Source organism: Kogia breviceps, chromosome 6, assembly GCF_026419965.1.
Source record: "Kogia breviceps isolate mKogBre1 chromosome 6, mKogBre1 haplotype 1, whole genome shotgun sequence".
Lineage (NCBI taxonomy): Eukaryota > Metazoa > Chordata > Mammalia > Artiodactyla > Physeteridae > Kogia > Kogia breviceps.
The window spans coordinates 9,511,274-9,525,234 of record NC_081315.1 but is presented as its reverse complement, the minus strand read 5'-3'; the positions used below and the strand labels follow the sequence as shown (position 1 = coordinate 9,525,234).

The window sequence follows — 13,961 nt, the reverse complement described above, 5'->3', positions numbered from 1 at the left end:
CAACGGGAGAGGCCACAACAGTGAGAGGCCCGGGTAACGCAAAAAAATAAAAAATAAAATAAAAAATAAATAAAAAAAGAAAGAAACAATTTTGGGAAACACTGGAGTAAACAAAGTTAAAAATCTCTTTTAAACTAAAGAAAATCTAGAGCCCTAACATGTTGTGTTAGGGATATAGTTGCATCTTTTCTATTGCTTTTTTGATGCAAAACCCGTGGAGAGTAGTTCTGGGTATTCTGTGGAACACAGGTTTGAGATGCCCCAGGCTAACTGAAACTGTCCCCACTCACTCTTTTCCTCCTCTTCTTACTAAGCCTTGTTTTCTGGTTCTGGATTAGAGGTATTTAGAGAGATTACCAGGACTCAGCACCCCATATCCAAATCCTCTTCTTTTATACCCATTTTCTATAAGATCCCTTGGGACAAGGCCAAAGAGAGGACTCTGTTCATATGAAGGTTTTGTACCAAATCCTGACAAAGCTCCCAGATGGGGGCGCAGGTTTAAGTAGTTTGAAACGGTGAAAATTGGCTGAGGCATCTTCTTGGCCCTTTTCCCTTTTAGTCAAAGGCAAGGAAGCCCATCAAAGGGAAGAGACCAGAGAGGTTCTGCAGCTAATTTTCTAGAACGGGAGCAGGTCCAGAGGAGGAACAACCCCATGCTCATCTGACTTGGGCATCTTCATGATAAGCGCTAAGGCCTAGTTTAATGTTTAAGGACTGGTATTTAATCTTATTTTAGTTATTTTTAGTATAAAACAGACTCATTGTATAAATATTCAGTCAAATTCAAGATTTATTTGTTGCCAGAGCTTAACATGAGCTCAAAGTTCCCTCTCCCCACGTTCACTTGGAATGGGATGGAAGGTCAGCAAAGGGTGAGAGGACAAGGGATGGGGGCAGGAATGTCCTTGCTCCTGATGGGTTCTGGTTTCCATTCCACACAGCCACTGATGTCCCCGGTGACTGTCTGATGCGGCCTCAATGTGCCTGGCCGGTCCGCTGCTCACCTCGGACGTCTGGGACAACAGTGTCATTGTCTCCTTTCTGGCTGCCAGCACTTCTTTCCAAGGCCTGATCTGGACCTATGGGAAACCTAGGAATCCTTCCCACACCAGCCTTAACTCTTAGAAGTCAGGGTGTGTGCAGGGGTGCTAGAGACTGAGCCTGAACTCTCCAGTGTTGCACGCCAGCCACCAGGTCTCCGTAGTTGTTGGCTCACACTCCGCTGGCCCTGGGAGAGCTCAGCAGGCCCCGTTCCCGGGGCAGCATCCCCCATTCCCGGGGCAGCATCCCGCCAGGGAGCAAGGCACCCGTCTCCCTGCTCACACACGTCCGCGGCGTCGTGAGGAGTGCCTCCGCGGAGGAGGGTTCCCGGCAAAGGACAAACTCTAATGCTCCCCTTCAGATCTGTTCCCCTGCAAACCTCCTTGTTCTTTTTTATACTTTACTGATGGAATAAGACGAAAGGGTCTGGTATTTGAACCTTAATGATTTAGTTTCACCGTCCCAGCTATGAGTCCCTGCGCCTTCTACTTGGATGTGGGATAGGGACCGGACCAACTGTTAGCTGGGGGTCAGCTCGTGTTACATTTTCAGCAACTTGATGTTGGAAATGTCCTTCCGACAGTATGGTTGGTGAAAAATCGATACAAATCATTCTTGAGGACATGTTGGGAATCTCTATTAAAAGCATTGAAATTATGCGTATTCTTTAAATCAACAATTTCACTTCAAAGAATTTAAATGATCATCAACTTAAATGTAAGGATGCTCACCTCATCATTGATTATAATATTAAATTTTTAAAAAATGCTAGCAGTTTGACAGTAGGGACTTCAGTTAAATACATTACGGTTGATTCACACAGTGCTTACTCTGAGCAGTCATCAAAGTGTTGGTGTAAGAGAATAATTGATGGAGAGGAAGGAAGCTCTTGCTGCATTAAGTGTAAAGAACATATAATAAAACAATACGAACAGTTTGTCTAGTAGAACCTATTTTTATCAGAAACAACCGTGTGTGTCATACGTGTGTACAGAGATCTGAGGTGAATGCACGCGGCTCTCAGTTCTTCTCAGTGAAGCACTCTTTGCACTTCCAGCTGGCTAATTCACTGTGGGATGTTCCCCAGCCCAGGGCCTCACTTAAATACCAGTAGTGTCCCCAGGCATCGTCCCAACCACAAAAAGCCCTCCTGAGGAAACGCTGCAACTGAGTGACTGTTTCTGGGTCACGGATTAGAGTCATTTTATTGTTTCCCTTTGCTTACTTACACTTTCTTCAATCTCCTGTAATAAGTATGTATTGAATTCATAACAAAAGCATAATAATAAATGGTATTTGTAATATTCCACACTATTCAACATTTATGTGACTAAGCATTCTTCTGCTTTAACCATGATGAGAACTTAAAGAGACTCATTTCTTTCCTGGTGCCCTAGTTCCTGCTTACATTTGTTCTACTGATTAAAAAAAAAATCATCTTAGCTCCATAGATACTGAAAATACAGTTGTAGTATGTGCTGTTCATCCTTCACCTGTCTATTTATTCATCCATTCATCTGATTCATATTTATTAAAATTATGCTGTGTGTAAACTGCATCATCAGAAATATAGAGATGTATAGGACCAATTTCTTATGCTCTAGGCATTGACATCTCGCTGTTAATCATGATGAGTATATGTAGGAGTCTGTTGGTGTATTAATATTGTGGACTCTGCTTGAAGATTTCTTCCCCAACCCCCTTCTCTTCCCTTTGAGTCTGAAGGAAGGCTGTCTCTGAGTGAGGTATCGTGGCATTCACAGTCTCTTATTATTTCTCAAAATATCTGGTTTAATGCACTTTTTCCATTTATTCCTCTTGATCACAATTATCAAACCAAATTAACATACTATCTCAGCAATTCTATTTTGCTATCTAATAATATTGGTTTCCACATCCAAATTTCAAGATAAATTTTAACAAAGATTTTCGAGGAGTAATGGGGTGTTCTGTCCAAGTGAATTGAATCATTTCTTTGTTCTCTCATTTTTGGCAAGTATATCTGATCATTTAGGGCCTTACTCACAATCTGACTTTGCCAAATATTATAACAAAATCTGATTATAAATATTTTGGCCTCTGAGAGAGCTGTCATCCTCTTATATTCATGTATCGTAAAAACTTTGCCTTTCTCATTTCAATATGGTGTAGCCACAGCATGCCCAAATCCCCACGCTTACAAATAAAATAACCATTCAATGTTTTTGTTAACCTGTCTCATAATATCTAGGAAGTTGTAAAAATGTCACTTTTTTGATAGAGTTTTTACTATAGTAGGTTTATTTCTGTTGGAATTAGGTAACTCCACCCACAGTGTTCAGGTTATTTTACATGGGAACAAAGGCCTTGTCCCTGGACTGGGAGGACCTTACATTCTTTAGACTCTCTGTAACCTCAAGTATCATCTCGTTAATAGGTACTGCCTTTGGTTAATAGTAACTAGCAGATCTGATCATTCCAAATGCCTAGGGTCACATTTTGAAATATTTATATTTTTAGACCTAAGGTTTATTGAAATGTAACAAGGATTGAACCATTAATGTATGTATTTGGAAGTAGAATTCAGTTGCAAATAGAAATTAGTTTTTCACACTTAAAAAATATAGGCAACTATTAGAAAAAAAAATTAAGGCTTTAAGGGGGTAAAAAATTCCACAAAGTGCCTATATTTTAGGTGATAAATATCCTGGAACTGTTTGAGAAAAAAAGTATATTTCTTATATCTAACAAATATTTGTGTTTTCATTCTTTATAGAAAGAATGAAATTTCTTTCCTCCTTTACACATTCCTTTTCCTTATGTGCAACTAATTGATTCCTTTATAAAAAGAAACTGCAAAGACTTATGGGGTGGGAGGTGCTCAAGTTATGATGGGTGGTTCAGAGTGTGTGTGTGCATGTGTGAGTGTGTTTGTGTGTGTGAATGGGGGTGTGGATTGTATGTGTGTAAAATGCGATTTATGGTAGCGTTTTCTTCAGAAATATTCCTGATCTTCTCAGAATTCAACCATTTTATAAATGCATCTCCATAAATCTCTATCTTTGGAATACATGAAATGGCTTTTGGCAGTACTTCCTTTAATATAGTATACTGGAAATTTGAAAGTTACTAACCAGGTTAGCCAGTGGCTGTCCGTTACCCATAGAATGAAGCCCCAAGGTCTAATCCTGTGATTCAAGGCCTTTCTTTATCCAGCCTTCCTTTCTTTTCAACCATATGTTTCACAATTACTAAAGAAAACTCTTCAGTCAAGGCAGACAGATGTCTTCAAAATACCTTCCAGTTACTTAACAGAATATGTACCTTTTAATTCTGCCTTACCTTTGAGAGGGCTTTATGCCTCCTGTGTGAATTTTATCCAGGCTAAAAAGCCCAGCTCAAGCCTTCAGAACTCCAAAAATTTTCCCTAGCTACTGAAATGCACAGTAATTTCACCTCACTTAGTCCTCTTAGCGTTTGCAGATATAGCGTACGTATTTGGTTGCCCGGGGCCAAAACCTTGATTCTTTTCCTTTCACATCCTCCATCCAGGCCTTTAGCTAATCAGTTTACCTGTATTTCAAAATATATGCCTGATCTCCCCATGTCTCCCTTTTCCACTGCCACCACCCTAGGTCAGGCCCTCATGATTTCTCACCTACATTCCTTCCCTCGCCTCTTAACTGATCTCCCTAATTCCACTCACACAACGTAGATAGTCTGTTCTTCACCACAGTAATTCTTTTGAAGCAAACCAAATCATCCGTCCCCTGTTCTCAATCACCCAGTGGCCCCCCATCACACATAGAGCGAATCCAGATCCTTCCTGTGGGTACAGGCCCTATGTTGTCTGGTTTTCATTAAGTTTCATTTCCTGTCCCTTTACCCCTCATACACTGCCCTCCAGCGACACTGGGCTTCTTGCTGTTCTTCAGACCTGCCAAGCACATTTCCAATACTCACGAAATAGATGTAAAATGAGTTTTATTCATTTAAATGTGGACTGCTTCCTTCTTCTAAAAGCAAATACAAATGCTACAGTTTCCTTTAAAAAAACACAACTACCCAGAATTTCTGATCCTAATTTTAAAAAGACAAACTGTAAGAATGTGTGGAATGGGAGGGTGTGGAGAAAAGGGAACCCTCTTGCTTTGTTGGTGGGAAAGTAAACTGATACAGCCACTATGGAGAACAGTATGGAGGTTCCTTAAAAAACTAAAACTAGAACTACCATACAACCCAGGAATCCCACTGCTGGGCATATACCCTGAGAAAATCATAATTCAAAAAGAGTCACGTGGGCTTCCCTGGTGGCGCAGTGGTTGAGAGTCCGCCTGCCGATGCAGGGGATACGGGTTCGTGCCCCGGTCCGGGAAGATCCCACATGCCGCGGAGCGGCTGGGCCCGTGAGCCGTGGCCGCTGAGCCTGCGCATCCGGAGCCTGTGCCCCGCAACGGGAGAGGCCACAGCAGTGAGAGGCCCGCATACCACAAAAAACAAAAAAACAAAAAAAAAAAAAAAAAAAAGAGTCACGTACCACAATGTTCATTGCAGCTCTATTTTACAATAGCCAGGACATGGAAGCAACCTAAGTGTCCATCAACAGATGAACGGATAAAGAAGATGTGGCTCATATATACAATGGAATATTACTCAGCCATAAAAAGAAACGAAATTGAGTTATTTGTAGTGAGGTAGATGGACCTAGAGTCTGTCATATAGAGTGAAGTAAGTCAGAAAGAGAAAAACAAATACCATATGCTAACACATATATATGGAATCTTAAATAAATAAATAAATAAATAAATGGTCATGAAGAGCCTAGGGGCAAGACGGTAATAAAGACGCAGACCTACTAGAGAACGGACTCGAGGATACGGGGAGGGGGAAGGGTAAGCTGGGACCAAGTGAGAGAGTGGCATGGACATATATACACTACCAAATGTAAAATAGATAGCTAGTGGGAAGCAGCCTCATAGCACAGGGAGATCAGCTCCGTGCTTTGTGACCACCTAGAGGGGTGGAATAGGGAGGGTGGGAGGGAGATGTAAGAGGGAGGAGATATGGGGATATATGTATATGTATAGCTGATTCACTTTGTTATACAGCAGAAACTAACACACCATTGTAAAGCAATTATATGCCAATAAAAATGTTAAAAAAAAGAATGTGTGAAATGGCAGATATTCTCTCCTTCAGATTTCCATGTGATTTTGGTGCATATTATTAATTTGGTATATTATAGAATATGTGCTTGTTCTAATGAAATGACTTGTATCCTTCATACTTATCACAAAAGTTTTGGCTTTTCCATACCTTTATAACCACTCTAGTTGATGGTACATGGATACATGAAGTTAACTTTCTTAAGAACAAAGCAACCGTTTCACTTATAAGGTAAATCCTGGAGATTTCAAAACTGCTTGTCACTATACATTATTCATTTTGCAATAAATATTTTCTTAGTAAACCACATAAATTAGAACGACTGTTGAACAGGTGGGCAGAACCCCAGGCATCCAATATTAAGCAGTTGGTGAGCATAAGATGCCAGAAAGAAGATTAAGACCAACAAGGCAGGGAGTTTCCCATTGCTCTTGAAAAGGGATGATCCTTTGCTTCTGACTTTTCGCTATATGTTTTCCTTTGAAAGTAATGCCTTCCAAAACAACTTTCCACGTTTCGTATCCAAACACACACTCAGGTCTTTCACATGGTAATTGATATATAAATCATAAAATGAAATGTTTAGGCAGATTGAAAAAGGAACTTCCCCCGTGCTTTTGCCTTTTATGCAAGGATGACGGCTCTGAAATGTCTTTCCTCTGTGTGGAAATCTGACAGTGTTCAGTCACAAGCCGATGAGAGGGAGGGAAAGGCTGCATATACTGAGGAACAGGGTGTCATTTCTCACTGCCTGGATTCATCGTCCATGTGGAACTCTGAGCCGTCCTGGCTGAGACAACAGACTTCTTTACTTATTTCTTCTGGAATACTTCAGCAATACAGATTTCACTAAGAGCAGAGAAAAACATTAAGGACTAGATAGCTGAACTTAAAAGCTTTTGCACAGCAAAGGAAACCATAAACAAGTCGAAAAGACAACCCTCAGAATGGGAGGAAATATTTGCAAAGGAAGCAACTGACAAAGGATTAATCTCCAAAATACTACAAGCAGCTCATGCAGCTCAATATCAAAAAACCAAACAACCCAATCCAAAAATGGGCAGAAGACCTAAATAGACATTTCTCCAAAGAAGATATACAGATTGCCAACAAACACATGAAAGAATGCTCAACATCACTAATCATTAGAGAAATGCAATTCAAAATTACAATGAGGTATCACCTCACACCGGTCAGAACGGCCATCATCAAAAAATCTGCAAACAATAAATGCTGGAGAGGGTGTGGTGAAAAGGGAACCCTCTTGCTCTGTTGGTGGGAATGTAAATGGATACAGCCACTATGGAGAACAGTATGGACGTTCCTTAAAAAACTACAAATAGAACTACCAGACGACCCAGCAGTCCCACTACTGGGCATATACCCTGAGAAAACCATAATTCAAAAAGAGTCATGTACCACAATGTTCATTGCAGCTCTATTTGCAATAGGCAGGACATGGAAGCAACCTAAGTGTCCGTCGACAGGTGAATGGATAAAGAAGATGAGGTACATATATACAATGGAATATTACTCCGCCATAAAAGGGAATGAAATTGAGTTATTTGTAATGAGGTGGATAGACCTAGGGTCTGTCATACAGAGTGAAGTAAGTCAGAAGGAGAAAAACAAATACCATATGCTAACACATATATATGGAATCTTAAAAAAAAAAAAAAAAAAAAGGTCATGAAGAACCTAGGGGCAGGACAGGAATAAAGACGCAGACCTACTAGAGAATGGACTTGAGGACACAGGGAGGGGGAAGGGTAAGGTGGGACAAAGTGAGAGAGTGGCATGGACATATACACTACCAAATGTAAAACAGAAGCCACATAGCACAGGGAGATCAGCTGGGTGCTTTGTGACCACCTAGAGGGCTGGGATAGGGAGGGTGGGAGGGAGGGAGACGCAAGAAGGAAGAGATATGGGGATATATGTATATGTATAGCTGATTCACTTTGTTACAAAGCAGAAACTAACATACCATTGTAAAGCAATTATACTACAATAAAAACGTTAAAAAAGAAAATTATAGATAGCTTTTGTGATGTGGAGTAGTCATTTCTGAATTTTGATCGAAATTCAAGAGAAAGGCTTTGTAACTTATTTTCTCTCTAGGTTATACAGCTTTATCCAGAATATTCTACTTTCAGAGTGTGTCTTTGGGTGTGATAGATTTTCTTTACAGTAAGTAAGTTTCATGGAAAACCACAGATAAATTCTGCCTCCTGTAATGTCTGATCTGGCTGAAACCATTTTAGTTTAACAATTCCTCCTTTGTAGGAGGGAATCAATAGATAAGCTACCTATAGGAAAATTAGTGTATGGGCCACTAGCTTCACAGCCAAAGCAAAATTTGCGTATATTTCCTCTTTCTTAATCCAAAATATATCTCTCAGACCTAGATGCCAGGGAAAATTGTGTGAGCAAGATGACTTGAGGACCACAGCCCCTTTCACTTCCTGTGCTCAGACCCCTTCTAATTGATAGAGTCCAATTTGAGGAGCCTGAGAGCAGGCCACTGTGCCCCCTCCATGCAGCCTCGCAAAGGGAGAGGTCATGGCAACCACAGTGCTGGCTATCATCTGTACTTGTTTTATGCCCAGATAAATTTGAATATTTGTTTGGAACTCATACTTTCTGCCACATCAAAAATTTTGGGAAATTGGTTATGTGAATCAGTGTGCCAAATTTTGTTTGATTTCTTCATTGTATTTTTTGTGGAATTATTTTAGTCCAAGATGTTCGTTGAGTTGATCTCTACCCAAACTTTGAACCCAAATCAGCCAAACACATAGAAAGAGATGGTTTTTGCTGCCCTCACGGTTAATTCCTTTTTTTAAAATAATGAATTTTTAAAATTTGGTAAAATGTGCTTTTGAAAATGTTTATTCGTGTACTGTTTTTCATGATTTCTTCCCTTTTACTTTAATTATATGTCTATATTATTTATTGTTCAGATTGATTTACGGCTTGCTTTTTTAAATTGGGATATAGTTGCTTTACAATGGTGTGTAAAGCATGTGTGTCCCCTCCCTCTTGGACCTCCCTCCTGCAACTTGCTTTTAATGTTAGTACCTATGAGCTTCTCTCTCAATTCTAAATATTTTTCTTAATGTGTTCCTTTTCAGATTATTGATAGAAGGTTTATTAGTTATTTTTTTAGAGTTGTATTTGTTACTTTAGGGAATCTGTTTTAAAATATTTAAAATGCAGTCCCCAGTTAATATATCATTGGAGTTTTTCCTGTTAGAGATACGTTGTTTTCTCTACATCTCACTGGGAGAAAAGTTGGCGTGATGCTGTTATAGTGTACTTGGCTGATATTAACTTTTCTAGGGTGCATTGTTTCTGAGAATACCATTGTTTGGTTTTATTCAGGCACACTTCTCACTAGTTGGTACAGTCAGTTCTTCTTTTCAGAACCAATTATTGTCTAGGTATTAAAACTTGCCATTTTTTATCTGCTCATTTCAGATCCTTCATGTGATCTATGTGAAACACAATTTGCATTCTTAGTTTTCATTCTTTTTAGACACTGTATTTTCACTGAAGGTTGAAGGTGATTCCCTAGATAGCAACCAGTAATGACTCTAACAGCAAAACTCTTTAAAAAGCAACCTTATAGGCAAATATAGAACTTAAAGAGCCCATGCAAATTATATTATATGAGGTCCTATTTATATTACTACCTCTTTTCACATCTAATAGTCAACTAGTATTTAATGAATTTCTGTGTAGTGCCATATGCTATGGTAACTTCTAGGATATAAGAATGAAAAAGAAGTGTTCTTACATCTTAGGAAAAAAGAACATCCGGGCTTCCCTGGTGGCGCAGTGGTTGGGAGTCCGCCTGCCGATGCAGGGGACGCGGGTTCGTGCCCCGGTCCGGGAAGATCCCACGTGCCGCGGAGCGGCTGGGCCCGTGAGCCATGGCCGCTGAGTCTGCGCGTCCGGAGCCTGTGCTCCGCAACGGGAGAGGCCGCGACAGTGAGAGGCCCGCGTACCGCAAAAAAAAAAAGAAAAAAAAAAAAAGAACATCCATCTCTATGTAACAGTTATTCTGACAAATCTCAGTAACGCCAAAGGAATAGTTTTCCCATATCTATTTTAGACACTGAGTTCCATGTCTTTTTCTCCTTATCAGACTGGAATCATTCCAAGCCTCTTAGCTTCTGGGCAACCATGAAAATGAGACAGAGAGGATACTAAAATAAATCTGCAACAAATTTATCTTGATATTCTATTCACTCTTGATTGGTAATGAAGGTCACAAATAGAATGAGGTTGTTGTTATGTGTATTTTTCTGTATTTTTCTTTTCTTATTTTGGTTGATAGGAGAAAAACATAGAACAGCAATATGAGCACAGGGCCAATATCTAAAACTAATTCTTGAGTAAATAGGAATCTTGCCCTTAAGGATCGCCATGTAAAGAGTTCCCACGTTTTCCTGCTGTCAACAGAGTAATGTATTGCATGTGGTATAGTTTGAGTTCTAGAAATGGCCCCTGCAGTTCAGGATATTTGACGTTGCCGTCTGTAGTTCTCCATGAAGAATGGAATTACACTACAGTCATTAGCAGTGTAACCATGAACAAAGCGCTTTGTTATTCAGTCACATCGTTTGCATGAAATGAGAATAATAAAATTCACATCCTGGAGGTGTGGTGACCACCTGGGGTAAATGTGGGCCCAGCACCTGGCACAAGAGGGTTTCATGTTTCTAGTTCTCTCCCATTCTTCCTGAGTGCTCCAGAGGACACGTATGTAGTACCACAACTACAGCACTGATCATACTGTGCTGTGCTCAGTTGTGAACTTCCCTGCCACACGGTGAGCTCTTTCGAGTAAAGACCATCACTGACACGGCCTTACCTTACACGTGGCGCTTTGTGATTCTCCAGTTGTTCACCTAGTGTCAGACACGCAGCATAGTTATTGAGTGCTGCTTGTTCTTCTTACAAGAGCTTCACAGTAAGATGGGTAGAAAAAAAGAAGGTATTTTCCATTTTACAGGTTCATTTTTGAGGCTTGAAGAAATCAAGTGAACCGAGGTTACATGATTAGTGAGTGACTGAGATGGAGCAAACCGCAACTCAGTGACGCGAAGCTCAGTGCGTTCGCCCCGCTACCTCATAGCGATCGTTGCATGTCCCAGGAGAGTTTCACATCTTGTATCACATGATTCTCATCTGTGTATTCGTATGTACCAGAAAAAGGGTCCTGCTCCTCAAACTTGCTGACAGTTAGCAGGTACTGACAGCCATTAGTGCTTAAATCTTCACCAAATGAAACATTGATATCAATGCCAGAATGCACGGGGAAAGGTTTATATCCTATGTACATCATTAAGTCAGCTTTTTTCAACCACGCCTTAGCTAAGCAGTTTAACTGTTAGAAAATTCTTTATATTTAGCATACAGCCTTTTAATAATTTCAATACATTTCCCCATCACCATCATAGAAAAGCAGAAACTTTGGTAACCTGATCTTTCCTTGGCCATTTGCCTATCCACAAAATAGCTATCAAACTGTAAGGCCCACTACACACCTATTAGAATGACTAAAATCCAAAACATTGACGGTGCTGGTACTGGGAAGGATGTGAAACAACAAGAAGTACCAGTTGTCGCTGGTGGGAATGCAGAGTGGTGCAGTCACTGTGGAAGACAGTTTGGCTGTTTCCTACAGAACTAAACATACTCTTCTCATGTGATCCAGCAATCTTATCCTTGACATTTACCCAATGGAGTTGAAAATATATTCTCACAAAATCCTGCACATAGATGTTTCTAGAAGCCTTACAGATAAGTCCCAAAACTTGGGAAAAACTAAGACATCCTTCAGTAGGTAAATGGATAAACTTGGTACATTCAGACAATGGAAGATTATGTGGTGAGAAAAAGAAATGAGCTATCAAGCCACAAAACACATGGACGAACCTTAAATGCATATTTCTAAGTGAAATAGGCCAGTTTGAAAAGCATACATACTATGTGATTCCAACCATATGACATTCTGGAAAAGACAAAAGTATAGAACAGTAAAAAGACCAGTGGTTGCCAGAGATTGGGGTAAGGACAGAGGCATGAGTGAATAGGTAGAGAACAGAGGGTGTTCAGGGAAGTGAAACTATTTGTAATGATACTGTAATGATGGATACATGGCATTGTGTATTTATTAGAACTCACAGAACTATACAACACAAAGAGTAAACCCTAAGGTAAACTCTGGACTTTAGTCATAATAACGTATCACATTATTATCACCACAGAATAATAAGAGTAGGGCAGAGAGAGTTTCTGAAGGGTAAAAGGAAGAAACCAGTATATCCACAAAAGAAACCAATAAAAATGGAAGACATGGGAAGAAATAACACTGAAAATATAAAAGTCTCAAAACTATGTTTGGTAACGTTTTATGGAATTTATTAAAATTCAACCTGGAGTGTATAATATTTGGCAGGCCAGGTTTGTCTTTAGAAAAATCCTTGTGAGATTTATACAAGGATTTATTAATAAAGAGCACACACCATACTCAGATTGCAGGCAGTCATGTTATACAAAACATGGACAAGAATATAATAGAACAAAGGATTTCACGACTACACAGGCAATCCTCGATTGCTTTTGTTTATGTTCTGTGAAAGGCTATCATGTACATAGTAATACAGCCACATGAGATAGTAAACTTGACATTTATGCAACTGTATGTTTGCACACACCAATATGCATGGCCTTTCTACCTAGCTGATATTTGATTCTTTTTTTTTTCTTCTCTAGTTTATTCCCTAGAACATTCTCTACAAAAACTGCTTCTTACATTTTCACGATGTAGGCCTTTATTTTTTTTAAATTTTTTTTTATTTTTGCAGTATGCGGGCCTCTCACTGTTGTGGCCTCTCCCGTTGCGGAGCACAGGCTCCAGACGCGCAGGCCTAGCGGCCATGGCTCATGGGCTTAGTTTGTAGGCCTTTATTTTAATGTTATATAGATTCCTGACTCACTGTCCTCTGAGTTTTGCTCTTTCTCTCTCAGCAATGTCAGATATTCTCAGGACTATTTTTTTGCATGTTTCTAGCAGGATCTCTTTCCTGATATACACTCTCATATGTCTTTGTCCACTGAACATATTTACTTAGATATCACACTACCACTTTGATTTCATCAACTCTAAAGTTGAACTTAATCTTTACTGCAAACAAGGAATCCCTCCATTGATTTATCACCATTGGCACAAGTATTTTCCCTTTGACCCACAATGTAAACCGTTGGTGTGTTCATAATACCCTCTTTCCCACATTTAGCCATAAAATGATTCTGGGATCCTTATCTTTTCCATTATTTCTCCCATCTCTTCCACTGTGGTTTGGGTAAGACTCTCATCAGCTTATGCCTACATCAGTGCACTAGGCTCTCAGCTCATCAGCCTGTGGCTTTCCTTTTCCTCTCAGTAAAGTTTTAGCCGCCGTATGTTCCACCTCACACATCATATCCCATTCAAACACATTTAACTGGCTCCTCATTCATTAGAAGCCAACGTTTATGTCATTAGACTGATATTTTAGTGTTTACATTTTTTTGTTCCAATGTTACATCTTTCTTCATTTGTTTATTCATATGCTTAAGAGCTGGCTAACCTTTGAACACCCACCAAGTTCAGTATCTAGCTTATGAAGTCTCTAATGACGGCTCATCCACTGTCACCAGATATATCAGGCTTTTCCTACTTCTGTGTATGTGTGTATCTTCTGTACCTAAAACCCTTT

General features: G+C 39.8%; 1 protein-coding gene across 6 annotated transcripts in view; it reads left to right on the top strand.

Annotated features, from left to right (window-relative positions):
- Window positions 1-13,961, top strand: part of SNCA (synuclein alpha) — a 135,668-nt gene that overhangs the window by 33,598 nt on the left and 88,109 nt on the right. The window contains exon 5 of one of the 6 annotated variants that reach the window (XM_067035508.1): window positions 945-3,519. The exons of 4 other annotated variants lie outside the window; for them this stretch is intronic. In XM_067035508.1, the coding sequence (XP_066891609.1) occupies window positions 945-971 (27 nt within the window). In that variant the 3' untranslated portion in view covers window positions 972-3,519. Of the gene's footprint in view, window positions 1-944; window positions 3,520-13,961 lie in introns of those variants that run through there. One more of the 6 variants, XM_067035507.1, reaches the window with a different exon arrangement.